The sequence below is a fragment of the Dipodomys ordii genome, unplaced genomic scaffold, assembly GCF_000151885.1.
Source record: "Dipodomys ordii isolate 6190 unplaced genomic scaffold, Dord_2.0 Scaffold13, whole genome shotgun sequence".
Lineage (NCBI taxonomy): Eukaryota > Metazoa > Chordata > Mammalia > Rodentia > Heteromyidae > Dipodomys > Dipodomys ordii.
In genome coordinates this window covers 10,996,061-11,024,058 of record NW_012267229.1, presented here as the reverse complement: position 1 = coordinate 11,024,058, position 27,998 = coordinate 10,996,061, and the positions used below count along the sequence as shown (strand labels likewise).

At 46.7% G+C, this 27,998-nt stretch overlaps 2 protein-coding genes across 3 annotated transcripts; one reads left to right on the top strand and one right to left on the bottom strand.

Moving 5' to 3' along the window:
• Positions 1 to 5,933: 5,933 nt before the first annotated feature.
• On the bottom strand, positions 5,934 to 11,292 carry Pced1a (PC-esterase domain containing 1A). Of its 2 annotated transcripts, none has more exons than XM_013010906.1 (8): positions 10,589 to 11,078; positions 10,140 to 10,284; positions 9,605 to 9,684; positions 9,256 to 9,494; positions 9,016 to 9,166; positions 8,685 to 8,931; positions 6,633 to 6,902; positions 5,934 to 6,328 (listed from the first exon to the last, which is right to left on the bottom strand). In XM_013010906.1, the coding sequence occupies exons 2-8, from the start codon at positions 10,261 to 10,263 to the stop codon at positions 6,081 to 6,083; spliced, it is 1,359 nt and encodes a 452-aa protein (XP_012866360.1). In that variant the 5' UTR covers positions 10,264 to 10,284; positions 10,589 to 11,078; the 3' UTR covers positions 5,934 to 6,080. The 2 variants fall into 2 exon arrangements, with proteins under 2 accessions (XP_012866360.1, XP_012866361.1); XM_013010907.1 differs by lacking the exon at positions 10,589 to 11,078 and adding an exon at positions 11,243 to 11,292 and having other exon boundaries at positions 5,942 to 6,328.
• On the top strand, positions 11,073 to 26,757 carry Vps16 (vacuolar protein sorting 16 homolog (S. cerevisiae)). Its single transcript, XM_013010905.1, has 24 exons — positions 11,073 to 11,204; positions 19,331 to 19,419; positions 19,601 to 19,698; positions 19,785 to 19,913; positions 19,994 to 20,138; positions 20,261 to 20,376; positions 20,504 to 20,626; positions 20,750 to 20,805; positions 21,349 to 21,438; positions 21,538 to 21,632; positions 21,802 to 21,878; positions 22,303 to 22,434; positions 22,530 to 22,657; positions 23,048 to 23,083; positions 23,247 to 23,355; positions 23,526 to 23,660; positions 23,760 to 23,868; positions 23,952 to 24,049; positions 24,125 to 24,232; positions 24,519 to 24,596; positions 24,690 to 24,859; positions 24,944 to 25,040; positions 25,900 to 26,003; positions 26,120 to 26,757. The coding sequence occupies exons 1-24, from the start codon at positions 11,152 to 11,154 to the stop codon at positions 26,262 to 26,264; spliced, it is 2,520 nt and encodes an 839-aa protein (XP_012866359.1). The 5' UTR covers positions 11,073 to 11,151; the 3' UTR covers positions 26,265 to 26,757.
• Positions 26,758 to 27,998: the final 1,241 nt, after the last annotated feature.

Sequence of the window (27,998 nt, the reverse complement as noted above, 5' to 3'; positions counted from 1 at the left end):
TATGCAAGGCGGTAACAGAGAGGATTTTGCTCCATGGGGTTCTTTTCACATCGAAAGCTTCCAAATCTATGCTAATGAGTGTGTCTGTCTGTTTTTTGTTTTTTTTTTTTTTTTCAGTAAGTCATATACTATGTGGTTTTATTTGCATGTAAAATGTATGCATATTAGACGTTAATGAGAATCAGGAGACTTTCTTCCCAGAAATATGAGTATCTTAACGTGGAAACATAGAAGTAATTTGGTAAAGGAAACAAATATTAATTCATTGTGTAAATACAACAAAGCAGAATGACAAATTAGTCCTCAGATACACAAAAAGTAATTTTTATGTTTGGACATCTATTCATGATCAATATTGTTAGGAAACTAAGTATGGAAAAGAGATTTTGTGGTTGTTGTTGTGGGATTTGAACTCAGTGCCTACACACTGTCCCTGAGCCATTTTGTGATCAATGTTAGTGCTCTACCACTTGAGATAGAGTGCCACTTCTGTTTTTTGAGTGGTTACTTGAAGATGAGTATCAAGTGGCCTTTTCTGCCCAGGCTGGCCTCGAACCACAATCCTCAGATCTCAGCCTCCTGAGTAGCTAGGGTTATAGGCATGAACCACTGGCTCCAGGTGGAAAAAGTTTTTAACTGAATAAAAGTTAATTTTCAAAAACCTACGGTAATCCACACAATTTTTAGTTGTGGAAGCTTAAAAGTTTTAAATCAAGTGGCTAAGACAAATAGTTCAATAAGCTGAGGACCACATGGGAAGATCCTCTCTTCTGGTGATATCTTTTAGACTGATGTGTTCTCCTTTGCTTTCACTTTAAATGTTTGACAAGTACACAGTGCCACACACAAGCTAATACTTGAGGGGGGTGGGGAAACCGGTCGTGGGGCCTGAACTCTGGGCCTGGGAGCTGTCCCTCAGCTCTTCAGCTCAAGGCTAGCGCTCTACCACTTGAGCCACAGCGCCACTTCCGGCTTTTTTCTTTTTTTGTTTATGTGGTGCTGAGGAATCGAACTCAGGGCCTCAGGCATGCAAGGCAAGCGCTCTACCACTAAGCCACCTTCCCAGCCCCACCAATCTAATACTTGGAATGATTTGTAAATTCCACTCATTAGGATGAATGAAAAAGCCAGTTCAAGAATAATATCTACTGAATTCCATTTATATAAAATTATTATTATTATTATTTGCCAGTCCTGGGGCTTCAACTCAGGGCTTGGCCACTGTCCCTGAGCTTCTTTTGCTCAGGGCTAGCACTCTACCATTTGAACCACAGCACCATTTCCAGCCTTTCCTGTTTATGTGGTACTGTGGAATTGAACCCAGTGCAAGCAAGGCACGCACTCTATCATAAACCACATTCCCAGCCCTAAAATTATATTTTGTGTGTAGAATTTGAACTCGAGGCCTAAGCACTATAGCTTTTGTTTTCTTTCTCAAGGCTGGTACTCTACCACTTCAGCCACAATTCCACTGTCAGCTTTTTGACATTAATTGGCAATAGTCTCACAAACTTTTCTGCCCAGGCTGGCTTTGAAACACAATCTTCAGATCTCAACTCCTGAGTAGGTAGGATTACAGGTGTGAACCTACAGTGCCTGGCTCTATATTAAAAATGCAAATTGATCTATATAGAAAGATCATTATAAATGATTGGGGACAAATGGAGGAGACATAAGGAAGTTGTGGGAAGGGATGAAGTGGGAAAATTACAGAGGCAAAACTTGCTTGATTGTGAGTTTCATATATGTGTGTGTGTGTGTGTGTGTAGATGAAATATACATGTCAATTACATTTCAATAAAGCAGGCTTTAAAAAAAGAATAGTTTGTTTACTTGTGATAAGAGTTTATTATATTTTCACCAATTCATGTCTAGATGTATTTCAACACAGAACTGAACAATTTATTCAAGGAACTGGATAATGGAACAAAAGGCAAAGTATCTATCCACTTTTGTTGGGAAATTTGCAGTACATTAAATGTTTCTTTGGGGAGGGAATCCATTATACTTTTCTCAAAAGAATATTTTCCCCATCAAAGGTAAAGGCAGGAAAAAAAAGTAAAGGCTGACATCTCAGCTGAAGTGTTCATGAACTCTATACCTTTTAGCAATGTCTTGATATGCCAAAAATATAGGATACTGGATCCATTTTTATTTGGGGGGGGGCTGGGGTTTGAACTGGAGGTTGAACTCAGAATCCCATGCTTGAAGTAGGCAGTTACTCTATTGCTGGAGTTATGCCTTCAGCCTAGGATTGACTCTTTAAAAAAGGAGACTGAACCCAACACAAGTGTCTCACACCTATAACCCTAGCTACTCAGGAGGCAAAGGTCAGGAGGCTTGTGCTTAAAGGCCAGCTCCAGCAAAAAAGCATAGAAGATCCCATCACAACCCAAACAAACAAACAAACAAAAAAGCTGAGCACAGCAGTACAAATCTGGCACTACAGCTACTTGGGAAACAATAATAGGATTTGAGGTTCAAGGAGGTAGAGTGTAAAGGCAAATAACCAGAGTGTAAAGGCAAATAACCCTATTCCTAAAGATAAAGCAAAAATGACAGGGGCATGGCTCAAGTGGTAGAATGTCAGCCTAGTGAAGCACAAAGTTCTGAGTTCAAACCCTACTCTCACACACACACACACACTGTCTCAGCATTCAAAGAGGCTGAGCTGTGAGGACCACAAATTCAGAGCTAGCCTGTGCCAGTGGGATCCTATCTAAGCAGAGAGAGAGAGAAAGAGAAAGAGAGAGAGAGAGAGATCAAAACTATTATCTTATTGGAGGGAGTTAAAGAGATTTTCTTAGTAAATGATTTCCCAGTGGTCACTATGAGCACTTTTTGGACAATAAAGTTTGAGTTCTGGTTTGCCTCAGTAGCCAGCTGTTGGTCCACATACTCAGGGCAACCTAAGATTTTCATCATTTTTGCATCTCAAAGCAAAGCCCAGGAAATTATTTAAATGTAAATGATGATCTATATAAAGCTATTTTTAAGCCTCTTATTTCCCTATCATGGCTGCACAGAATCTGTAAGAGAAATCAATCTTTGTTTTGTATTATGTGTATTATAACAAACCAAAACTAAAATTTCTCCTTCAAACCTAACCAGATTAAGCTACTTCAATAAATTTTATTTTTTGCCTGTCCTGGGGCTTGAACTCAGGGCCTGAGCTCTGTCGCTGAACCTCTCTACGCTCAAGGCTAGTGTCTACCACTTGAGCCATAGCGCCACCTCCAGCTTTTTCTATTCATATGGTACTGAGGAATCGAACCCAGGGCTTCATACATGCTAGGCAAGCCCTCTACCTCTAAGCCACATTCCCAGTCTCTCAATAAATTTTAAAGGGATGTGAACAAAAAAAAAGAGCCAGGCACCAGTGGCTCACGCCTGTAATCCTAGCTACTCGGGAGGCTGAGATCTGAGGATCTAGGTTCAAAGCCAGCCCAGGCAGGAAAGTCCATGAAACTCTTATCTCCAATAAACCACCAGAATACTGGAAGTGGTGCTGTAGCAAAGTGGTAGAGTGCTAGCCTTGAGCTGAGGGACAGCAGTCAGGCCCAGAGTTCAAGCCCCACGACTGACAAAAGAAAGAAAGAAAGAAAGAAAGAAAGAAAGAAAGAAAGAAAAAAGAAAGAAAGAAAGAAAGGAAGGAAGGAAGGAAGGAAGGAAGGAAGGAAGGAAGGAAGGAAGGAAGGAAGGAAGGAAGGAAGGAAGGGAGAAAATGGTTGGTACATGGAAGTAGGTGATGTAAGCCTCACAGCAAAGTGGAATGGAAATTAGAAGTGTGGAGGAAGAAGAGAGAAGATATTGAGTCATTCAACAGTCTCCAGGCTGGATGCTGGTGGCGCAGGCCCATAATCCTAACTACTTTGGAGGCTGAAATCTAAGCATCCAAGTCAGCCAGGACAGGAAAGTCCGCGGGACTTCCATGTCCAATTAACTACCAAAAAGATGTAAATAGAGCTGTGGTTTAAGTGGTAAAGCACTAGCCTTGGGCAAAAAAGCTCAGACAGAGCTTAAGCACTGAGTTCAAGCCCCAGGGCAGAAGAAAAAAAAGTTTCCAGATTGCTGAAACAATTGAGAATCAGGAAAGAGTGGAAGAAACAAGGAAGAAAGTCTTATTAAGGTTCTATAAGAAAGGTAGTGGGGAATTCTTGAATAAGCTGGCAAGCAAGAGAAAAGTCTAGGGAGGCTGGGTGAGCTGTGTTGCTGTTTTCCTGAAAGTAACTCCAGGTGCTGCTTTTTGTTCTTATTTCTTCAGCAAGAAGGAAACCCTAGAGTTAGAGGTGACAAAGTGTCTGGATAGAAAAACAAGGTTTTGAGAAGGAAATGCATAAAGTAATGACAAGGGACTGGGTAAACTGGATGCAGCTGAAGAAGGCTGTTTCAAGGCTGGATTCTTTCCGTTAATGAAAAGGGGAAAAATTAATTTTTATGTAATGATCAAACCTTTAATCCCTAAAAAACAAAAAAAGCTATCTATTTTTTAAAATATCCCTTTACATTTCTTCTTCATGCCAGCAAAAGGCAATTTAATTTTCTTCAGGTACTGTGCTGCCACTTTTATAATTTCTTGGCTCCTCTGAAGGTCTTTACTGACTTATACTGTCTGTACCCTTTCTATGCTCCAGCAAGTGTTAACCAGGTCCTTTCATTTGCATTTCGTCTAGCAGATTGCTATCCATGATTGACACCTGATGTGGCATTTCTTTAAAGGTGAGATGTGCATGCTTTCTTTCAAGGTTTCATTTACAATTATAGAAATGTTGAGAATTCTGCCATGCTTTTCCACCCATTCTACTTCAAGATTATTTAATAGATCTTTGTGCTAACTTACTTTTTTGGTCACTACATCACTCCTAAACCTACTGTAACATTGTTCTATCCCCCACTGTTCCTCATTTTTCAACCCACATTTATCGCCGGTGTTCTTTGTAGGGCCAGAAATCCAGGGTCAAGGCCAATTGTCAAAGCCAAGATCCTGAACCCCCTCTGCTGTTGATTAACATGAAGTTCAGTACAGCCTTCTCACCTTCAGTGAATTTGTTTCCCCCATCACCACCAAAGAAGTTGGTCAGTGTTTGCTTTGTTCCCACTTCACATTATATCAAGTAAATAGGTTGTGATTGATCTTCTACTTGGATGTAGGAGCTTCATTGTTTACCTCCAACCACCTACAGAATGACTGCAATGTGCCAAAAAATCATATATAAGTTACTTGTCTTTTTAACCTTTGGGGTAGATGAAGAGACTACATGCAACTAAGAGATATAAATGAGAATTAGCTGGATCTAAAATTCCATACAAAATACTGATAGTTTTTCCAGCCCTGGTGGCACATACCTGCAAGCACCCAGAATGCTGAGGTAGGAACATCAAAAATTCAGTGAGATCAAGACCAGTCTGGGCTAAAAAATGAGACTGTCTCAACCTTCCCCCAGAACAAATTTTTACTCAGCCTGGGACTATTGCCCATTTCCAAAGAGCTGCTGATATCAGGCTGGCCACCCTCTGGGGTATTTAAGCATATGTGTCCTAATGAAAGTACAAATGAATGTTAGAGGAGCACAGTCAATAATTTCTAAAGCCAGGTGCTGGTAGCTCACGCCTGTAATCCTAGCTACTCAGGAGGCTGAGATCTGAGGATCACAGTTCAAAGCCAGCCTGGACAGGAAAAGTCTATAAGACTCTTATCTCCAATAAACCACCAGAAAACTGAAAGTGGTGCTGTGGCTCAAGTGGTCGAGTGCTTGCCTTGAGCTGAAGAGCTGAGGGACAGCACCCAGGTCCAGAGTTCAAGCCCACGACTGACCAAAAAAAAAAAAAATTCTAATAGTGGGGTCCAAAGGCCAAAGGTGGGAAAAGCTCAGAAGCAACCTCCCCAACTCTTGTTCATGGTTTTGGGAGACCCACTCCCTTACACAGGAATATGTCACTCTGTCCTTCCATGCCTTTATTGGTGACAGCAATGGACAAGATCAATGTCAGGCATAGCAGACATCCTATCCCAGCACCTAGGGAGCTAGGCAGGCCTTGAAGAGTCACTGGCACACCCAACCCCAAGCCCAACACCCACTCTACCCAGGCCATGTTCCCGAATGGGCATGTCCCCGTCTGTCTAGTTTGTATGTGTGGATCAGTCTGTCTGAGTGTCTGAGCCGCTGTCTACAAGGTCCCCCCATCCTTGGCACATGGTAGGGGCTGTTGGGAACACAGCGTGACATCCCCCGGACGACCACAGGGCTCCGCTGCTGACCATGGGAGACAGGGCCAGAGACTGGAGGTGGCAGGGGGCCAGGCACAAAGTTCACTCCAGGGCCACATCCTACAAAAGAACCAGTTATTATCAGAGTTGGGCTTTGACCAGAGTAAGCACAGCTCTGCCCACAAGCAGCTCTACTTCTCCAGGGTTTCTCGGGCTTTTGCTTCTCCATCTACAAATTGGGTATACTGCCTCTCCTACCTCCAGAGTGGGAAACTGGGAGAAGTAATGAGTCTGCTGTAACAAACCCAATCCTGGAGGCACAGGGATACCCAACTCCTCTCTGACTGTCTGGGCCCAGGAGGCAAGGCTGGGGAACATGCAAGGGGAGGTTGGGAGTATGAGGGGAGGCTGCAGAGGCACCTACCTAAGTTGGATGGCATCGAGAAGTCCTCCGTTGAATTATAATTGAAGAATTCATGAGGTGGGAAGGGCTGGCCCGGGATAAATGAGGCATCTTGGGGAAGAGGTGGGAACAAGGGAGGTGGCGAGGGCTGAGGAAGCGGGTAGGGAAAAGATATAGGAGGGGGCAAAGGAGAGGGTGGGGGCAAGGCCAGCTGTTCCCCGAAGTCTGGGGGCTGCCTATGGCTTCCCTGGAATGGATGATCCGTCTTTGACCAGTCCTCAATCCATGGGTCTAGGAATGGGATGATTGTTTTAGGTAGGCTTAGGAAGCCAGCTTGCCCTGAACTCTGGCTACTCATACTTCCAGAACTCTATTCCAATCTCTTCAAGAGTAAGGCCACCAGCCAGAGCAACCTGATTTTCCTCATTCTTTACCCATGTTTCCTCATTCTCTTCCATTCTAGACCAAGCTCAAGGTATGCCCCCTTCTTTATTGCCTCTCTCAGCTACCTGTGTTCTAACCTTATGCAACCCTCCCAAGCCTACTACTTCCTTTGCTTTCTCAGTCCCTGTATCTTTAGCTTGTTCTTAAGGTTATCACCAGGAACATTTTCCCCATGTCCATACCCTCATCAATCACTCACTTCTTTTTGACCCCATGTCTTCAACATTTTTTCCTACTAAAAGTAACTGCTCACAAATGTAACAAAGTCCTTTCTTCCTGACAGCTACCTGGTATAGCTAAAAAAAACTCCAACCTCTCCCAAAGTGCCTCTACCCCATCTCTTTGTTTCCCCATCATCACTCTTCCCTGTCAATGCAAGCCATGAACACTGTTCTGTTTTCTCCTTCACAGTTCACAATTCTTGCCATTCCCTCTATTTCTGCTAGGTACCACGCACTGCAAGTCTACTGTTCTCACATTGGCCCTAATCAAATGCACCAATTCATCCTCCTACTTCAGATCAACTGTCCCTTTGCTGTTCTTCATTTCCATAGCTCCTAAGTTCAATTCAGAAAGCCAGAACCAGTATAAACTAACCTTAAGCCTTTAGAACTTCCCTTTCTTTACTGGGGAACAATTCTCTCAACTGAACATCAAATAAATGGAACCATTTTAAAATCTAAGTTCTAATTCACCTTCCTGGTGCTCCAACTCCTAGACAGTAAGCCTAATAGATCTGCCTCTATGCTATTTCTGGCCTCTGCTCCCTACACTCTCCAGTGCTACAATAAACAGCATTAAGATGATTTGTGTTTTGAATGCAACAAACACTGTATTCCTGATGCTATGTACAGAGCAACTGTGGCAGACAATGGAATGGAGGGGGTAAGCTGTTGATGAGTGAGGTAGGAAGCTTGCCCTTTGGGGAAATGATGCAGAGGAGTAGATAGGTAAATAACCAGCCATGATGTACCTTTATGAGCAGGCAAGAGCTGGGAGGTTAACAAAGAAACAAATGTTCAGCAGCAGAGGATATCACAGCTGAGATCCGATGGAAGAAATGCCTCCAAGATAAGCAGAAGTTCCCAGCAATGACCACAGATAAGGCCAGAGGAGAGCTGCACTAGGCTGAGCTGAAGCGCCTATGGCATGTTGTCTACTAAGTCCATCACCACAAGACCAACCTTCTCTCAAGAACCCCAGAGGTTACATCATGTAGTATCACCTTTTCATCTGACCATGCACTACTCCAAGCCCAACCCATAGGCTTTCTTGCCTCTGCCACACTGCATGGACCTTTCCTCAGTTTCTGTTTTCCTATCTCTTATACCCATGTCTAGCTAGAAATAACCTTATTTTTAACTTTTGACACCCTGCCTTATATAATCAATGCTGGCATAAACACATTAGTGTACACAGAAGGGATTACATGTTAGACTGTAAAGAACTGAAAATCTGGAACTAAAATGTTGCTGCTGTGCACCAGGGAACCAGAAAGGAGCACTCAGGAATAATAACAATTGAAGGGATCCTTACTCTCCATGAATTTCTGTTCCATTCCTTTCCTGAGCCTTATGCTCTGAGGACCCTACCTGCATGGCTACCCGTCCCCTCTGTGGCAGGGCTCACCAGGGGGATAGTCTCGCCTGGGTAGTTCCACACCCCATGCATCGGCTACGTGGGCCAGAAGCAGGTGTGAAAGGTGGCGGTGTGCGTGCTGGTCCCAGTGAACACCATCTCGATGACGGTGCCGAACTGCATGTCGGAAATGAAAGTGGAGGTCCAGGACATCAAAGCAGTGATCCCCAGCTAGGGTAGCGCTGTAGAAGTTCCCTTCAACCACATCACGACGCAGAGAGCCGGCCAGAGGCTGGAGCTGATTGAGAAAGTGCGGCCTCTAAGAGGACGCCCTACCAGCTAACGGCCCCATCCTTTGACCAGAAGGGCCCCAATCACTTGCCTCTGGAAGAAGGAAACCCCCAGTGACACGCTCCCCCAGGGGCATTGCCATGTTCCACACCAGTAGACAGGAATCTGGCAACACTTGGTCCATGCGCACAAATACTCGTTTTAGGTTCTCTCTGTAGCTCTCCATTGAGTAGCGGCCATACCTGTTAAGAAACACATAGGGTGGGCAAGAGCACAGAGGTGGAGCCATACCTCCACCTCCAAGCAGTATTTCCCTTTTCCCCATCCCAACCTGGAGAGATCCCAGAGGCAGGAGTTGATGATCACCAAGTCGGGGGCAGGCCCGTATGTCAGCTCCTCCAGGATATCCTCAAGGTACTCGGAGTAAACGCGGGTGAGGAAGTAGAAGCGTACAAGGTGGTGGCCAGAACCCGAGCAGAACTGGCGGACCTCACGGTACTGTGTCCCGTTGTGCAGCTCACCTAGCTGGCCCCCAGCCACCAGCTGGTCCTGTTCAAAGCTTAGCTCCCCCTACCCACCCACCCCCACCCAGCTAGTCAGACCCATGCCAGGGAGGTGGACCTTGCCAGGCCAGGGTCTGCACCCGCCCACCACTGGCATGGCTGCCGACCTTCCCTCACCTTGGCTTTCAACTGGGCAACTGTGAGCAGTGAGTCTTTCTGGAGCAGAAGCACCAGGTCCTTATATACAGCTCTCTGGACTGCAGGGAGACAGAGATCCCAAGGCTGAAGCAGCCCTCACCCCATCCCAGCTCATCCCAAGTCCAGGCAGCCTGTCTTCCCTGGGCTGGGCTGCCCAACATCAGCCCGGTGGAGTTCTGGTGAGGGTTAAAAGCCTTGACACTGACTTTGTGCCATTTAGCTGTGTCCTTGGCATAGTTAAGATGACCAGGACACTCAGGAGACACAACACAATCCATAACTCCATTTAGGAAAATTATGGAGGACTGTAAGGAAGCAAGAAAGATGGTAACTAAGTAAAGATAGACTAAAAAGCACCCAAGTTACATCTGCCGGGACACCTGTGGAAGGTGCATAGGGAATAAAAGGGAAAAATTTAGTGGGCTAAAATAAAGTAGGGAGTAGACAGGTCTGAGATGCAGACATGGAGCACAGGTGTGGGACTGGGAAGTGTCATCCTCGAGGGGGCACTCACTGGAGTCCCCCAAGATGACCACGAACTTGTTGTGTAGCAGCTGCTGGACTTCCGAGGCTTGGAAGTGGACCATGGCGCTTCGCAGCGGGCGGTGCGGCACCTCGTTTTCCAGACAGAAGACCATGCCGCCACCGACAACCACGGGCTGCAGGGAGAAGCTACTAAGCGGCTCGGCTCCGAGCAGGTCGGCCCCAGGGCCCGCCCTGGGATAAATGAGACTCGCATCAGCCCCTCCCAGGTTGCTCAGAGCTACAGGGAGGGGGTAGCCAGCGCAGTACAGGGCCCATGGCGACGTCAGCCTCGGGCACACTAGACTCAGAAGGCCAGGGGTCGCCCGGCCCGCAGGCCCTCCAGGGCACTGTGGCGCTTCCCGCGCGGCACCGCCCTGCGCCCCGCCACGTGCCCGCCACCGCCCCGCGCATGCGCGCGCGCCCTCTCGCGCCAATTACCGAGTCCCGGGGCTCCGCGCAATTCACCGGCGAGCTGGGCAGGCCCGCGCTACGCGCGCCTGGCCCGCGGAGGGCTCGTGGTCAAGCCTCATGTTCCCGTACCCCGGGAGGGCAGTCGGTTCTGCAAAGCCCCAGCCCCGCAGAGCCTATACGCCCCGGCTAGCCGTCGGTGCGCAGCCCAACGCCCAGTGCTCTCCATGCGTGCGTCACGGAGGCACCGACGGCGCCTCAGGCCTCGGCGCCCCAGGCGGCGATGCTCACAGCTCCCACTTCCGGTCACCCATGTCCCGCCCCTCACGACCCCCAACGCCGGAGGGAACTAGAAGGCCGCAGTGTCGGCCGCCGTAGTGGGTAGGAATTAGGGCCAGGCCCACCCGCGCGGGCGCAAAGCCCGGGCACGGGCGGGGGCACGGCAACCACAGAGTGCGGCTGCCCACAGTCGTGATGGCTGCAGGGGCGGCCTCGCCACGTGACCCAGACGGGCGGAAGCGGAAGTGCCGGCCTGGAGCCTGCACTAGGTGGCGGTTCCCCTCAGCGCTGTCTCGCCGCTGTCGGCAACAGCCATGGATTGCTACACAGCGAACTGGAACCCACTCGGGGACTCTGCCTTTTACCGGTGAGCCGTCCTGTCTTCCCGCCCACGGCCCGGCTTACCCCCCTTGTCCGCCGGTTCGAGTCTCCCGGCGGAGCCGGCGGTGCTCGCCCCTGTCACTGCAGATTCCGGGGTCCGCCCCGCGGCCGGTCTTCCTGCCAGTCGGTCACTTAGCACTGGGCCTCCTAGGGGCCTTCCCCCTGCTTCAGAGAAGGAAATTGAGGCAAGTGCGGTGACCACCCCGAAGCCTTGGTCTGCCAGCTTCCGGAAGGATGCTCAGATCACGTTGGGGGAGGCCGCCCTCAGTGACAGCCAGTGCCCAGTCTTCTGCCGCAAAGTACAGCTGAAGTCAGACCACAGGGGCGCTCGGAGGGGGGCGGAATCGCCCGGCGGGCGGGGTGACTGTGATGACCAAGGCTGGGAGAATCTAGGGGCAGCTCGAGTGAGGACCCCTGGGTAACTGCAACCCTCTCATGGGAGTTGAAGAGTCCAGAAGTCTTAAGCGAATCACAGCGTTACGCTGACCACACTTCTTTATAGTGACTTCCCTTTGAATGAGACGCTACATATTGCTTGTAGAACGTCTCTTTATACATCCTATTTGTCTCGCCCACCTCATTTGCTGCCCTTACCCAAATGTTATGTTACAGTTGTAGAGAATTGGCAAGGATTTCAAGTGCTCGACAGTTGATGGCTTTCCACGTTTGCACAGACCTGCAGTGCCTTCTGTGGACACTACCATTTCCCTCTTTATCACTCCTTCAGGACTTAGTTTAAATGTTGTCTCCAGAACCTGGCTTGGTGTTTCCTCCAATTGAATCTTTCGGGCTTTACAAGACCCAGCACTAGTCCGTTGTGTGCGGCACAGTAGAGCAGTATTTATATGGGATGCTTCTGCTAAACTAAGTTTCTGAGGGCACGTGTCTTGCATTTATCTTATTTATTTATTTAGTTTGGAATCAGGGCTTGGTTGCTGTGCTGGCTTTGCGTTTTTTTGTTTTTGTTTTTTTTTTAATTTTTTATTGTAAAGATACTATACAGAGGGTTACAGTTACATGAGTGAGGTAATGAGTACACTTCCTCTTGAACATTGTTAGCCCCTCCATTGTTTTCCCCCTACCATCCCCTCCCTCCCTCCCTTCCCCGAAGTTCTTTTTTTTTTTTTTTGATTGTGATTAAGTGATTACATAATTTCTAAGTCACAAGTTCATTCTAACTTTCCTGGAGCAAATTGTCTATCACAGTCTGTAATATATAACAGTGTTCACATGTTATACACCATACATGTGATCAGCAGCATGGGGATATTTAGTAGTGGTTCAACCAGATGAGCAGGAGTTCTTTGTTTCTTAAGTCCTGTTAGTTTTGTTGTATCACCTAACATTTTGGATTTATCATCCACTTATCAGGGAGACCATGTACCGTTTGTCTCTTCGCTCTTGGCTTACCTCGCTCAACATGATTCCTTCTAGCTCCATCCATTTCCCTGAAAATGCCATTATTTTGTCATTTCTAATGGCTGCATAATATTCCATTGTGTATAGATACCACAATTTTTGGACCCATTCATCTGTCGTGGGGCATCTGGGTTGTTTCCATATCCTAGCTATTGTGAACAGTGCTGCAATAAACATGGAGGTGCACATGTCCTTGTATATTGGTTCCTGTTGTTCAGGTTAGATGCCTAGAAGTGGTATGACTGGGTCGTAAGGGAGGTCAATCTTTAGCTTTCTAAGGACCCTCCAGACTGCTTTCCAAAGTGGTTGTATAAGTGTACATTCCCACCAGCAGTGTAATAGGGTTCCTCTTTCTCCACATCCCCTCCAGCATTTGTCGTTGGCTGATTTGTGGATGTGGGACATTCTGACTGGGGTAAGGTGGTATCTCAGGGTTGTCTTTATTTGCATTTCCTTCACCACCAGGGATGATGAACAGTTCCTCATGTGTTTCTTTGCCATTTTTATTTCTTCATTTGAGAAGTCCCTCTTTAGTTCCCTTGCCCATTTAGTAATTGGTTTGTTAGGTTTGGGAGGGATTAGTTTCTTGAGTTCCCTGTATATACAGGATGTTAACCCCTTGTCTGATATATTGCTGGTAAATATTTTTTCCCAATTAGTTGGTTGTCTTTCTAGCTTAGTTGCGATAGAGTTAGCTGTGCAGAGCTTTTTATTTTAAGGTAGTCCCATTTGTCGAGTCTCCAACTTGTTGTGACCCTGGGACTCTGTTCGGGAGTTCCTTCCTGTGCCTATTAGTTCAAGTGTCTCTCCTACTCTGTCCTGCAGTAGTTTCAGAGATTCAGGTTTAATGTTAAGGTCTTTAATCCATTTTGAGTTGATGTTGGTGCATGGTGATAGGCTGGGGTCCACTTTTAGTTTTCTGCATGTGGCTACCCAGTTTGTTTTTTGTTTTTTGCTCAATGCTAGCACTCTACTACTTGAGCCACAGTCCACTTCCAGCCTTTCTTTCTTTCTTTTGGTTGTTAATTGAAGAGTCTCTCACATTCTTTCCTTCCATGTCTGGCTCTTTGAGCAGTGATCTTCAGATCTCAGACTCCTGAGTAGCTAGTGATTTTAAGGAATCACCTACAGATCACAAAGACAGTTTGAATCCTATTTCAGTAGGAAAAAAATCCCTCTTTTTTGCTAATGAAACTACTATTCTCATTCACTTATGCATATTTTTAATTAATTTTTTGATTCACAGTGTAATGTATTTCCTAGATAGCCAATGCCTATGGTAGGGTTTGGTGGGGGAGGGAGTTGTTTTGTTTTTGCTTTTGTTTGTTTTGGGATTTTTTTTTGTTCTTCATTTTTGGTTTTTTTGTTTGTTTGTTTTGTTTTTGTTTTGGGCTGTGGGGCTTGAATTCAGCCTGGGCACTGTCCCTTAGCTCTTCAGCTCAAAGCGAGGGCTCTGCCATTTGAGCCACAGTGCCACTTTTGGTTTTCTGTTGGTTAATTGGAGATAAGAGTCTCACAGAGGGCTGGGAAGGTGGCTCAGTGGTAAAGTGCTTGCATTGCATGCATGAGGCCCTGGGTTTGATTCCTCAGCACCACATAAGCAGAAAAAACTGGAAGTGGTGTTGTGACTCAAGTGGTAGAGCACTAGCCTTGAGCTGAAGAGCTGAGGGACAGCACCCAGGCCCAGAGTTCAGGCCCCACAATGGACAAAAAAAAAAAGAGTCTCACAGACTTTTCAGCATGGGCTGGCTTTGAACCTCGATCCTCCAATCTTTGCCTCCTGAGTAACTAGGATTACAGGTGTGAGCCACCAGCACCCGGCTGCATGTGGTAGTTTTTAGAGCTCTGTTACATTTGTTCAGTTGTAATTCCCTCAGGAATATGTCTTATAGTATGCAATAATTTAGTTGAAAATCAGTAGGATATACCAATAATTTCACTTTAGAAAGGAAAATATATCAGCTGACAAAGGTAACCATATCATTAAGTATTTATAAACAAGCTAGTTGACACACTTTAAAAAATATTAGCTAGGGGGCTGGTAAGTTGGTTCAGTGGTAGAGTGCTTGCCTTGCATGCATGAGGCCCTGAGTTCAATTCCTCAGCACCACATAAACAGAAAAAAGTTAGAAGTGGTGCTGTGGCTTAAGTGGTAGGGCGCTAGCATTGAGCTGAAGAGCTAAAGGACAGCATCCAGGCCCAGAGTTGACACACTTTAAGAAATATTAACTTGCATTTACTTTTTTTTTTGTTGTTTTTGCCAGTCCTGGGGCTTGAACTCAGGCCCTGGGCATTGTCCCTGAGCTTCTTTTGCTCCAGGCTAGTGCTCTACCACTTGAGCCACGGCGCCATTTGCAGCTTTTTCTGTTTATGTGGGACTGAGGAATCGAACCCAGGGCTTAATGCATGCTAGGCAAGCACTCTTAGCACTAAGCCGTATTCCCAGCCCTTGTATTTAATTTGGAAAGACTTGTTGCCTGTCCAGGCTTGTTAAGTCAAAGAGTACTGAAGACAATTGACCTTATTACCACATAATTTCTATTTATCAAATAAAAGTTTTGTGGATTCACAAAGAAATTTGGTTTTGGGGATTTGTTTTGTTTTTTTTTTTGGTCAGTAGTGGGTCCTGAACTCTGGGCCTGGGCATTGTCCCTCAGTTCTTCAGCTCAAGACTAGTGCTCTACCACTTGAGCCACAGCGCCACTCCCAGCTTTTTCTGCTCATGTGGTGCTGAGGAATCAAACCCAAGGCCTCAGGCATGCAAGGCAAGCACTCTACCACTGAACCACCTTGCCAGCCCCACGAAGAAAGCTTTAAAAGGATGCGGAGTTCATAGACCTGGATCTGAGTAGCTAACCTTCCCTTAGCTGTGGTATACAGCAGAAGAATTAGGAGTCTAAGCCTTGCTATGGAGGATATTTATGGTCTAAATTGTTAATGTACTGAAACTTTCTTACCTACTGGACACTGTGCCAAGTACTTTGTTAACTTGCTTAAACCTTAAAACCCAATTAGGTAGGAGGCATTATGATTAACCTCATCTTACTAATGAGAAGCCGAGGCAGATAAACCGGGTTATAATGACTAGGTTCCACAGCTGGTAAGTGGTAGACTCTAGTTTTAGATTTTGTGCTCAAGTATAGGGCTCTTTTGAAAATAGGAAATACAGGAGCACATACTAGTTTCTCCATTAAAGGGAAAATGCTTTAAGGGCAGGTATGTAGCTTTGTGCCTATGTATATAAAGCTAGGACCTAAGTGAGTGAATGAAAACAGGTGGGCTACATTGCATTTTGAGTCCTATTTGCAGGACAGGATTCTATTACATCGGCCGTGGTATCTGGGGAACTCATTTGAGTTTGGGAAGGTATGGAGAAGAAATGATGGATAGTTGTTTTGGAACTCTAGTCATTTTTACTCTAAAAATGCAACTTGAGTTAATCCCATTAGTGAACTTGATCCAACCTTTGCCAGGCTGTGTCTATATGTAGAGCAGACATGTACTCAGTCTGGATTATGGCTAGCAGGTAAGGCAACTGTATCATAGCAGCATTTGATCATAGTCACTATGAGGATACAAGAATATATAACCTAAGAGAATATTTAATAGATGAGATGAGGGGGAGGGAGGCAGAAGTAGAGAAGACTTTCTGAAAGAAATAGTAATATTCCATCCAGGGGGTGATAAAGAATACAATATACAAAGGAAATGCCCAGTATTTAGTGATCTACTTCCTGATAGTCTATCTGTCTGAGTCCAATCAGTAAGGAGACTTACACTTGGAAAGTTAATTTTAAAAATTACTAAGTTGTGATTTAAAAGCTTAAGTTATAAGAAAACCTTACCTGAAAAAGACAACTCAAGGAATGGCAACTTGGAAGGGTAATCTCTTCCCGGACTGAGGTTCAGACCCTGTTGAAGAAAATAAAGTTGCAGTCTACTAGATGGAGAAAAGTTCACTGATTTGCCTGGGCCATAGCTGATGCATAGTACCACCCTCTAGAGTGCAGGAGGCAAGGGATGCATGCAAGCTTCCATGGCTGCTGGGGTATGGACTTGCAGCAAGTGTAGGTATGCAGGTAAAGGCCCGGAAAATGTCTATAAGGCAAGCCACACCCAGTGACTAGTTGTGTGTAAAGGGAGTAAGTATGTAAAGGAAGCATGCTAGGATGCAGGTGGTGCAGCTAAGGGCCAGGCATCTTGGTATACAGAGGAATTGATTGCTTGGTGTGAGCAGGAAGCCTGAAGTCCTGTGTTGTCCAGAGAGTCAGCAGAAATTGATCTGGCAGTGTTTTCCAGGTGCATGACTGGGGCTTGCACCAACCAAGTGCCTTCACACCCTTCCTGCTGGATGACAGCTACTGCTGGGTCAGGTCCTCATCCTTTATTCTCCCAGCACCCTCTGCTGAGAAAGTTTAGCCTCACATTCCACATTCAGGAGAAAGGCTTGAAGGACTGTCATTATCATAGACTCCATACTGAAGGGTGAATTTGGAGCTGAATAACAATCACTTGATAACTAACATGTGGGTCTGTGTGACTCTATTTTCTTACCTGTTTTTTTACCCAGTGATTTTAGTAACTGTCCACATTTTTATACTACATACAAAAGTATGTAGTATAAAGATACGATACTAGATGTCTCCTCATCCACCACCCTTCCCAAAGGTACCCACTGTCTTTAGCTTCATGGGGAAGCCTGCATACATTTCTCTGTATATTTACATACATGTGTAATTGTATGTTAACATGCTCACCAAAAAATGTATGTTCAATTTTTTTATTGCATAGTCTCATATGGTCATGCCAAGCTACAATCTACTTGTTTCACTTAGATATCATAGAGAACATTTTGTGTCAGTACCTACAGAATCATGCTAATAGGCTCAGAACATTTTCCAGAATGGCCATAGTTTATTTAACTAGTCCTGTTTTGGTGGACATAAGGAGTTTTCCAGTTTGAACTAAGTCAAAAGATCTACACAGTTAAAAGACAGTGCTTCATTTTTTTCTATAATGACTGGACCAATTTATGCTTTCCTTAATGTGTATGAGTACTCATTATTCCACTTCTCAAAAATACTAGATTTTGGGGAGAGATGGTAATTGGGGTTTGAACCCATAGCCTTGCCATTAGATAGACAAGTGCTCTATTCCTGAGCCTTGGCTCCGCCTCCTCCCATCCCCCCACTTTTTTTTTGTTCTGGTCCTCAGGCTTTAGCCACAGTTCTACTTCTGGCTTGTTGGTGGTTAATTAGAGATAAGAGTCTCACAGACTTTCCTGCCCTATCTGGCTTCAAATTATGATCTTCAAATCTCAGCTTTCTGAGTAACTAGGATTATAGGCATGCGCCACTAGTGTCAGGCACAAAGAATTTCCTTTCTCCCATTCTATGAGTTATCTCTCAGTTCTAGTAACTGTTTCTTTTGCAGAAACCATTTAATCTGATGTGGTCCCATTTGTCCATGCTTGCTCTTATTTTCTGGGCAATTGATGCCCTATTCAGAAAAATTATTACCTGTGCCTATACCTTCCAGATTTTTCACTATGTTCTCTTATAGTTTCAGAATTTCCAAAGTTATACTTAAATTTTTAAAAAATACATTTGGAGTTGATTTTTGAGAGATAGAGTTGAAGTTTTAGCCTCTTTTATGTGAATACTCCTGTTACCTAGCACCAGTTGTTGAACAAGCTCCCCTTTCACAAGTGTTTTGGCTCTTTTATCAAAAAGTAGATAGCTAGCTGGGCGCTGGTGGCTCACGCCTGTAATCCTAGCTACTGAAGGGGCTGAGATCTGAGGATCATGGTTCAAAGCCAGCCCAACAGAAAAGTCCGTGAGACTCTTATCTCTGATTAACCACCAGAAAACCAGAAGTGGTGCTGTAGCTCAAGTTGTAGAGCACTCGCCTTGAGCTGAAGAGCACAGGGATAGTGCCCAAGCTGATTTAAGCCCCATGACCGACAAAAAAAAAAAAGAATGTTTGGGGGAAATTTTTATCCGAATTTTTGTGCATTTTAAGTTGTCTTTGCTGCAGTTTTATAAGAATCTTCATCAGGTTTATTCTATCTTAAAGGTTTATTTATATTTTGGATTGTAGGCATGTTGTATCCCATGCCTGCTTGTGATTTCATTATCTCCTTTTAACACTAATTGCATCTCTCACCCCAGCCCCATCTCACTGAAATACTCCTCTTGGATGTCTTTCAGACACTGGTAGCTTAGAGCCTCTAAAACTCAATCAGTAAGCATACGTAGACTCCAGGGTTGAAAGTGCCTAACCCCATTCATTGTTAAGAACCAGAAGTATAAGAAGGTCTTCCTACCTTGAGAGACCTTTTCCAGAGTTCTTATTTCCTACTAATACCAGCTGGACCAGCCACCTTACCCTACTTCTATATCAGTGTGTGCTTTGGATATTGGCCACACAGCCTGCCTGTCTGAGGAGCTCTTGCCAATCTTGGACACTTGCCTCAAAAGCCACATCCTTCCCTGCCAACACCCTCTGATTCTTTGCTGCTGTCCCTAGGCCAGCATGTGGTCAGTTTCTACTTATCATCCTTGTCTCCACTTCTGGGGTAGAGAGACTCCTCTACTGCCTTGTGGAAAATAGATGGAAGCTTTAGGAATTCCTCTGAGGCCCCCTGGGTGCAGATTCATGAAGAAGTTAATCTGCTCATCTCTGTGTGGACAGGAAATATGAACTGTACAGCATGGACTGGGATCTGAAGGAGGAACTCAGGGACTGCCTGGTAGCTGCTGCGCCCTATGGGGGCCCCATTGGTATGTTGTTTTCCAACACTACATGCTCTGGGACCCAGGCTCTTGACTCTTGGAGATTTGCTGTCAGGTTGTTTTCTGCCAATTCACTTTGCTGGGGTGCTTTTAATTCTGGGTGTCAGGGTGAGGCCTGCCCCATGTGAGATGTATAGATCTAGAGGAAAAATGTCTTCTTGAATTACAGCGCTACTGAGGAACCCTTGGAGGAAAGAGAAAACTGCCAGTGTGAGACCAATACTTGAGATCTACTCTGCTTCTGGCATGCCTCTGGCCAGCCTGCTGGTGAGCACCCCAGACTCTCTGGGACTAGGTGCTGAGTAGTGCTTTCTAATCCCATGGATAACCTCAGGAACTTCTCTACTCTGCAGTGGAAGAGTGGACCTGTGGTGTCCCTAGGCTGGTCAGCTGAAGAGGAACTGCTCTGTGTGCAGGAAGATGGTGCAGTACTTGTTTATGGACTTCATGGTGACTTCCGGAGACACTTTAGCATGGGCAATGTAGGGGCCCAAGGGGGATGGAGAAGGAGGGTGGAGTTTATGAGTCAGTGGAATGCTCAACCCATGACCCTTTTCTCCAGGAGGTACTCCAAAATCGGGTTCTAGATGCCCGGATCTTTCACACAGAGTTTGGTTCTGGGGTAGCCATCCTTACAGGAGCTCATCGTTTTACCTTGAGTGCCAATGTGGGTGACCTTAAACTCCGCCGGATGCCAGAAGTGCCAGGTGAGCCCTGACCCACCTCAGATAACCATTCAATATGACTGATATGCCTCTAGCCTATGGGACCAGCAGAGGCAGAAGCGAAGGGGTCCAGTCATTGAGACTGTCCCCTCTCCTGGTTGAAGGTCTGCAAAGTGCACCCTCTTGCTGGACTACACTGTGCCAAGATCGAGTGGCACACATTCTTTTGGCTGTGGGGCCGGATCTTTATCTCCTGGACCATGGAGCCTGCTCTGCAGTGGTGAGGAGTGGAACAAACAAAGGGCTGGGAGAAGCAAAGGGAAATCAGTCTGTCTCGTGTTCTCTGAGCTAGTCTCTCTGGCTCTGAGAAGTCAGTCTGTCTGGTATCCTCTCCTTCTGTGCTCCAGACCCCCCCTGGCCTACCCCCAGGAGTAAGCAGCTTCCTGCAGATGGCTGTTTCCTTCACCTACCGACATCTGGCCCTCTTCACAGACACAGGCTACATCTGGATGGGGACAGCATCACTCAAGGTATGATACTAGGACAACAAGGGATACCATGCCTTGTTCAGGGAAAATATATTGGTAGCAAGGGGCTTTTCAACCAGACTGGTGTCTGCTGGATGAAGCTATGACATGTTTGCACCCTTTCAGGAGAAGCTGTGTGAATTCAACTGCAATATCCGGGCACCTCCGAAGCAAATGGTCTGGTGAGGGTAGGAGAGTTCTTTGGAGGTGGGGCTGGGATATAGCCTTAATTTCTGGGATATTTTGCTGAATTGGCAAAGCTAAGCGGGGCTTGGATCTCCCCTTCTCTATGCACTTAAAGAAAACTATTGTTGGGGTTGGGAAAGTGGCTCAGTGGTAGAGTGCTTGTCTCGCATGCATGAGGCTCTGGGTTTGATTCCTCAGTACCACATAAACAGAAAAAGCTAAAGTGGCTCTATGGCTCAAGTGGTAGAGCTGAAGAGCTGAGGGACAGTGCCCAGGCCCAGAGTTCAAACCCCATGACCAATAAAAAAAAAAAAAAGAAAAGAAAAAACAATTGTCCACTGAGGGCTACTCTCAGGAGCTGGCAACACCGGTTGAAGGGGAAGCAGTCAGGTCAGCATATAGCTAGAGGGATGGAATAAGGGGTATATAAGAATGTTCAGAGCTACCCATGGCAAAGAGATACAAATAGTGATGTGGGAGACATGGCTATAGGCCTGCTATCCTGCAAAAATCTCAGACATGTGTTGTGTTGCCCACAGGTGCAGTCGTCCTCGCAGCAAGGAGAGGGCTGTTGTAGTGGCCTGGGAAAGGCGGTTGATGGTGGTGGGTGATGCTCCTGAAAGCATCCAGTATCCTTAGATGGCTGTCTGTGTGGATGAGAGAGGGAAAGAAGGGTCACCTGCCCCACCCTATCTTTAGATACCCTTGGGAGCCTTGACTTTGCTTAGGTTTGTACTAGATGAGGACTCCTACCTGGTGCCTGAGCTTGATGGGGTCCGAATCTTCTCCCGCAGCACCCATGAATTCCTGCATGAAGTGCCAGGTAAGGCCCCACAAAAGGGCACTGCATAACTCAGGGCAGGGCTCCATGCTTTCTCCTGGCCTGACACCTCACCCCTCCCCACTTTCCTGGACTATGACCCAAAGTAAGTTGAGGCAGAACTGGGAATTTTCTTGTCTCTTGCTCTCACTCACCAACTTCTTCCCCCCAGTGGCCAGTGAAGAGATCTTCAAAATTGCTTCAATGGCCCCTGGAGCACTGCTATTGGAGGCCCAGAAGGAGTATGAGGTAGATTCCTGGGCTTCTTCCCAGGCCCCAAGAGGTTCTCCTTCCCTTTCCCCTGATTGGCTCAACCCCTTGTCTCTTTTTTGGCAAGTGTAGGAACACTTAGGTGCCACCTATCAAGAGAAGGGTTTAGACAAGACACCTGACTGGGCTGGTAGGCTGGTAGGAATAGTATCTTACATGTGGTGGTAAAAAACGACAGAGTGTCCCCTCTCTTCCCAGCCAGGCACAAGTTGGCACTATTATTGGAGGTGTCGAACCCCCTTCCCCCTATGGCAATTGTGGGAACCCCAGGTCCAATAAATTGGATTGAGGCCTGATCTCTGGCCTGTTCAGCCCCTCTAAACCAGCCCAGTTAAGAGAAACTTGGGGCCAGAAGTGGAATATCTCCTGTCATGATGTTCTATCTTTGGGCTTTCCTCCACAGAAAGAGAGTCAGAAGGCAGATGAGTACCTGCGGGAGATCCAGGAGCTGGGGCAGCTGACCCAAGCTGTGCAGCAGTGCATTGAGGCTGCAGGACACGAACACCGGCCAGACATGCAGAAAAGTCTTCTCAGGGTTGTCCTGGAGGGAGTTCTGAGGGAGGCAATCCTGGAAAGGGTGGGCTGAGTAGCATGGGAAACTCTCTTCCATTACCCTTTGGCTCTTCTCAGGCGGCCTCCTTTGGAAAGTGTTTCCTGGACAGATTTCCACCTGACAGCTTTGTGCACATGTGCCAGGACCTGCGTGTACTCAATGCTGTTCGAGACTACCACATTGGGATCCCTCTCACCTATAGCCAGTATCCCCATGCATGCGGAGAAGCCATACAAGCAGGGGGTGGCAGGAGAAAGGGTTGGAGATATGCCCAGATAGACCCTTGGAAAAAGGCTTTTTAAGATTTTTTTATTTTTGTGCCACTCCTGGCACTTCCACTCAGGGCTTGGGCACTGTTCTTGCGCTTTTGTGCTCTAGGCTAGTGCTCTACTACATGAAATACAACTCCACTTCTGGATTTTTTGGTGGTTAGTTGGATATGAGTCTTATGGACTTTCCTGCCTGGGCTGGCTTCAAACCCATACTTAAATCTCGGCCTCTTGAGTAGCTTGGCTTACATTTGTGAGCCACCAGTACCTGGCCTTGGCAAATAGGCTTTTATTTACAGCTGGATCCTTAACCAAAGAAAATAAAGATATAAGCAGCTCACCATCCAGGTGCTTCTGGACAGGTACAACAAACCCAGGGGTACTAGAGCCAAGCTAGACATGGGTGGCTACTACAGCCTTTGGTGGGGTCTTAAGGTCACTGCTCCTGATAGATAGGCTGGGGCCCACTCTTCTTCCTCTATCTGTCTCATCTTGCCCTTGCACCCTTGTGTTCTTTTCTTCTAGGCTTGTGTTGCGGAGGCTTTACCCATTGGCCATTCAGATATGCGAGTATCTGCGCCTTCCTGAAGTTCAGGGTGTGAGCAGGATACTGGCTCACTGGGCCTGCTACAAGGCAAGGATGTGGGGTGAGGTCCAGGGGCACTGAGGTAATTTCAGTTCCTACTGAGGTGTAGGAAACACAAAGTATAGGAGTGAAGGGTGGGTTCTGATTGAGGGTACTCTAGATGAGGGAGGCATGAGATCCAGTTTTTTGTTATTACCCCCCCCCAACACACCTTACAGGTACAGCAGAAGGATGTGTCAGATGAGGATGTTGCACGGGCCATTAATCAGAAGCTGGGGGATACACCTGGCGTCTCCTACTCTGACATTGCTGCAAGGGCCTATGGCTGTGGCCGCACGGAGCTAGCCATCAAGGTATGGGCATATAGCCCTCCCCAGGTGCTCTGATGTGAATGCTCAAGGCTCTCACACCAGCTTTTTCTTTCCCTTTGTGCCTTCCTCCCCACCCCACAGCTGCTGGAGTATGAGCCACGCTCAGGAGAGCAGGTGCCCCTCCTCCTAAAGATGAAGAGGAGCAAACTAGCACTTAGCAAGGCAATTGAGAGTGGGGACACAGACCTGGGTAAGCAGGGTTTGGGTGAGGGCTAGGCTGGGGTCCTTCATGAGCAGGCCCAGTCTAGAAGCTGCATTCACCTTGTCCTACAGTTTTCACAGTGTTGCTGCACCTGAAAAATGAGCTAAACCGAGGAGACTTTTTTATGACCCTCCGGAATCAGCCCATGGCCCTGAGTTTGTACCGACAGGTATGTGGTGGGCAGGGAGGATGGAGCCTCCTGGGTTTTTGAGTTGGCCTTGCTGACTAATTGTCTGTTACCTAGTTCTGTAAGCATCAGGAGCTGGAGACGCTGAAGGACCTTTACAATCAGGATGACAATCACCAGGAGTTGGGCAGTTTCCACATCCGAGCCAGCTATGCTGCAGAAGAGGTCTGGGGTCATAGTGGGCTAGCATTACTTATCTGGTTTCTTCTCTAGGAATCTAGATACCCATATTGGTACACATCCCATCTGGTAATCATCATTGAGGGAGAGTCTGAGAAGACATAAGGCCAGGATAAATGCTGATCTCAGAGGAGCTAGCCCATCCCTCTAGGGGATGCACTTTGCATATAAGGCTGACCCCAGCAACTCTAGGGTTGGGGAGAAAACTCACCTGGGTTGGGAGGGCCAGGGCCCTGTGCATTGTGGACCTAATCCACCCCTGTCTTTATAGCGTATCGAGGGACGAGTAGCAGCCCTACAGACAGCAGCCGATGCCTTCTACAAGGCCAAGAATGAGTTTGCAGCTAAGGTTTGGCCAGCTTTTTAAAGGTCCTTTGTCATAGCTTCTTGGACTTTATTCCCTGTCCTGTTCATCCCCAGGCTGCTTTATCTTGGTCCCCAGGCCACAGAGGATCAAATGCGGCTCCTACGGCTACAGCGGCGTCTAGAAGATGAGCTGGGGGGTCAGTTCCTAGACCTGTCTCTGCATGACACTGTCACTACTCTCATCCTTGGTGGCCACAATAAGCGTGCAGAACAGCTGGCACGTGACTTCCGCATTCCTGATAAGAGGTAGATGAGGGCCTGGGCTGTGTCTAGTCCTAGAACTGCCTGTTTCTTCTGCATGCAATATGTTCAAGTCCAACTTCCCTGTAGACTCTGGTGGTTGAAGCTGACTGCTTTGGCAGATTTGGAAGACTGGGAGGAGCTAGAGAAGTTTTCCAAGAGCAAGAAATCACCCATTGGCTACCTGGTGAGATCTTCCCTCATCTCCCCTACCACCAGTAAGGGTAGTCCTTGGCAAGGAGTTAGGCAGTGGGACTGGCAGAAAGGTCCATTCATGTTACCTGTTAGGCTGACCCATCCCCTTAGCCAGTACTTCTTGTGACCATGAGAATGTGGGAAGACACCATGCACTGTGCTGGGTGCACTGGAGAATGATCCTGAGCAGATGCTGAGGGGTATGAGAATGAGCTGCTGTCCCTGAGGAAGACCACAAGGACACCATATGCCTGCAGGGAAGTCCTGCTTAAGTTAGGGACAGAGAGGAGAGGGAGAATCCAGGGAGGATATCAGGTTGTTTCCTGTGGCAGATGGTATAGAGAAGTAGAGTTCAGGTTTCATAATGACAGCCTTGAGAGAAGACATAGGACCTGAGAAGGCATCCTGTTGTAGATGGTGGTAAAGGGTGAAAATAATTCGTTTCAAGGCTCTAATGGATCTTTGCTAATGTTCTTTTTTTGTTGTTGTTGTTGGTCATGGGGGCTGAACTCTGGGCCTGGGCGCTGTCCCTCAGCTCTTCAGCTCAAGGGTAGCGCTCTACCACTTGAGCCACAGCGCCACTTCCAGCTTTTTTTGCTTATGTGGTACTGAGGAATCAAACCCAGGGCCTCATACATGCGAGGCAAGCACTCTACCACTGAGCCAACTTCCCAGCCCCGAATTTTTGCTAATGTTGATCACAGCTATTCTTGTGCAGATGGGGAGGGAACTATATATACTATTTAGTATATAAAATATCTATAGCCAATATATCCATTGGGATTTTGTTAAGGAGAACTGGGAGGGCTATGCTTTGTTTTCTTTCCCCTTCCCTTCCCTCACCTTCAAAGCCCTTTGTGGAGATCTGTATGAAACAACACAACAAATATGAGGCCAAGAAGTATGCTTCCCGTGTGGGTCCCGAACAAAAGGTCAAAGCGTTACTTCTTCTTGGGTATGTCAAGTGAGGGCCCCATGGGTATGAGGTGGCTAAACCAGTGGGTTGATAAGAAGCAGGGTTGGTGCTCTTGGGCAGCCCCAACACCATCTCCTCTCCTGCTCAAACTACAGTGATGTGGCTCAGGCTGCAGATGTAGCCATTGAGCACCGGAATGAGGCTGAGCTGAGCCTCGTATTGTCACACTGCACTGGAGCCACAGACGGGGCTACAGCTGACAAGATTCAGCGGGCCAGAGCACAAGCCCAGAAGAAGTGAAGAACTTCTAGAAGCTTTGGGGAGATCCTCTCCTATCCTGGAGTTGGCAGAAGGGTCACTCCATCCAACACCTCCCCTCTCAGGGTAAAGCTGAGAAGCTGGGAGGAGTCTAAGGATACAGAGAAGCCTGGGTGTAAATAAACTTGGAATACTTTAGAATGGTTATTTTACACAAACTAGCCTGAGAAAAGCAAACATGAGGGGACCGAAGGAGTGACTCGATTGGCAGAATGCGTACCTAGAAAGCATGGCGCCTTGAGTTCAAACCCTAGCCCACCCCCCCCTCCCATAAAATAAAATATTAAAGCAGAACCATCTAGACACTGCAACAGAATTTTCCATCTTTGTGAAGATGCTGGCAGTAGGTCCTTACAAGAGGGACCTATCTGTCTCTCATAGTTACTAAGGAAAGCTCTCTCAAAAATCCTAGGAAGATTATGGGGAGAAATGGCATGAAACTTAAACACAAACTCAATAAAAATCACAATGAAAAACATTCCGTATATGTGCGCAAACTTTTGAGAGCCATGCTGAACACTTGGCAAGTATTGCATTTATTCCTCATGAGAGGGGAAATTAAAGAAGAGGACCAGGGAGATTAGTTACAGCAAATATGTGACAAAACCAGGATTTGAAAGCCAGGTTGACTCCAGCTGGAACTGGAATAAGGAACTGAGGCAAGGTCCTGTGTTGCTCTACATTGAGGGTTGGAGGATTTGTAGGATACATGTGACCATTCAGTTGTGGGGGTTAGAAAAGAAGCCTTTGGGAAAAACCTTGCCTGCTGAACAGTGGTGAGCACTGGGCCAAAGAGAAAGAGGGTGAAAGATCTGCTCAACACAGAGGATGGAAAAACTTCCCAAGAATTATGAACTGGGGACCCCGTGGCTCGACCCCATCTCATTGAAACCTGCCAGTCAGTAGAGGCACCTGCTTTGCTCTCCACTCTGTCCCCAGCCTGTAGTCTGTGTACTCCAATGTACCATGGCACTGCCACCTGTCACTGTGGGCATTTTTGTCTAGCAAGAGGAACCAAAGCCCAGAGAGTAAGCAGCCTTCACTAGAGTTTCAGGTACTCTAACACCCCAAGCCTGACCATGCTTTAAAAAAAAAAAAAAAATAAGAGACTCTGGGCCTAGATAGTTCCTTTTTCCCCCATCTGATTCATGTTAGTTTGTAGAAATCCTCCAAGGAGATACAAATCAAATTGTCAGACAACCATTTTTTATGCTTACCATTTATTATGTGGGTCAAGAATGTGGTTAGCATGCAGCAGGGATGGTTTGTGTATGCTCCACAATGTTTGTACATCAGCCGGAAGACTCAGAAGCTGAGAGTGACTTCACAGCTGGAGGCTGAAATAATTTGGTAGCTTGCTCACCCACATGTCTGTATGAAGCTGGTTGTTGACCAGAACCTTAGGTTTTTAGACCAGAACACCTACAACCTGGAGTACTTCATAGTATCGCTTAGTCCCTAGAATAAAATCCATTTTGCTGTTGCTAACCTAGCACTGAAGCCCCTTGGTGTCACATTTGCCACATTCTGTTAGGACAATCTTAGAAAGCTACCTCACCAGTTTCAAGTAAAACAGCACCTTGCTGTACACTGGTGGCTTGTGCTTGTAATCCTAGCTAGTCAGGAGGCTGAGATCTGAGGATTATGGTTCAAAGCCAGCCCTGGCAGGAAAGTCCATGAGACTCTTATTTTCAATTAACCATCAGAAAACTGGAA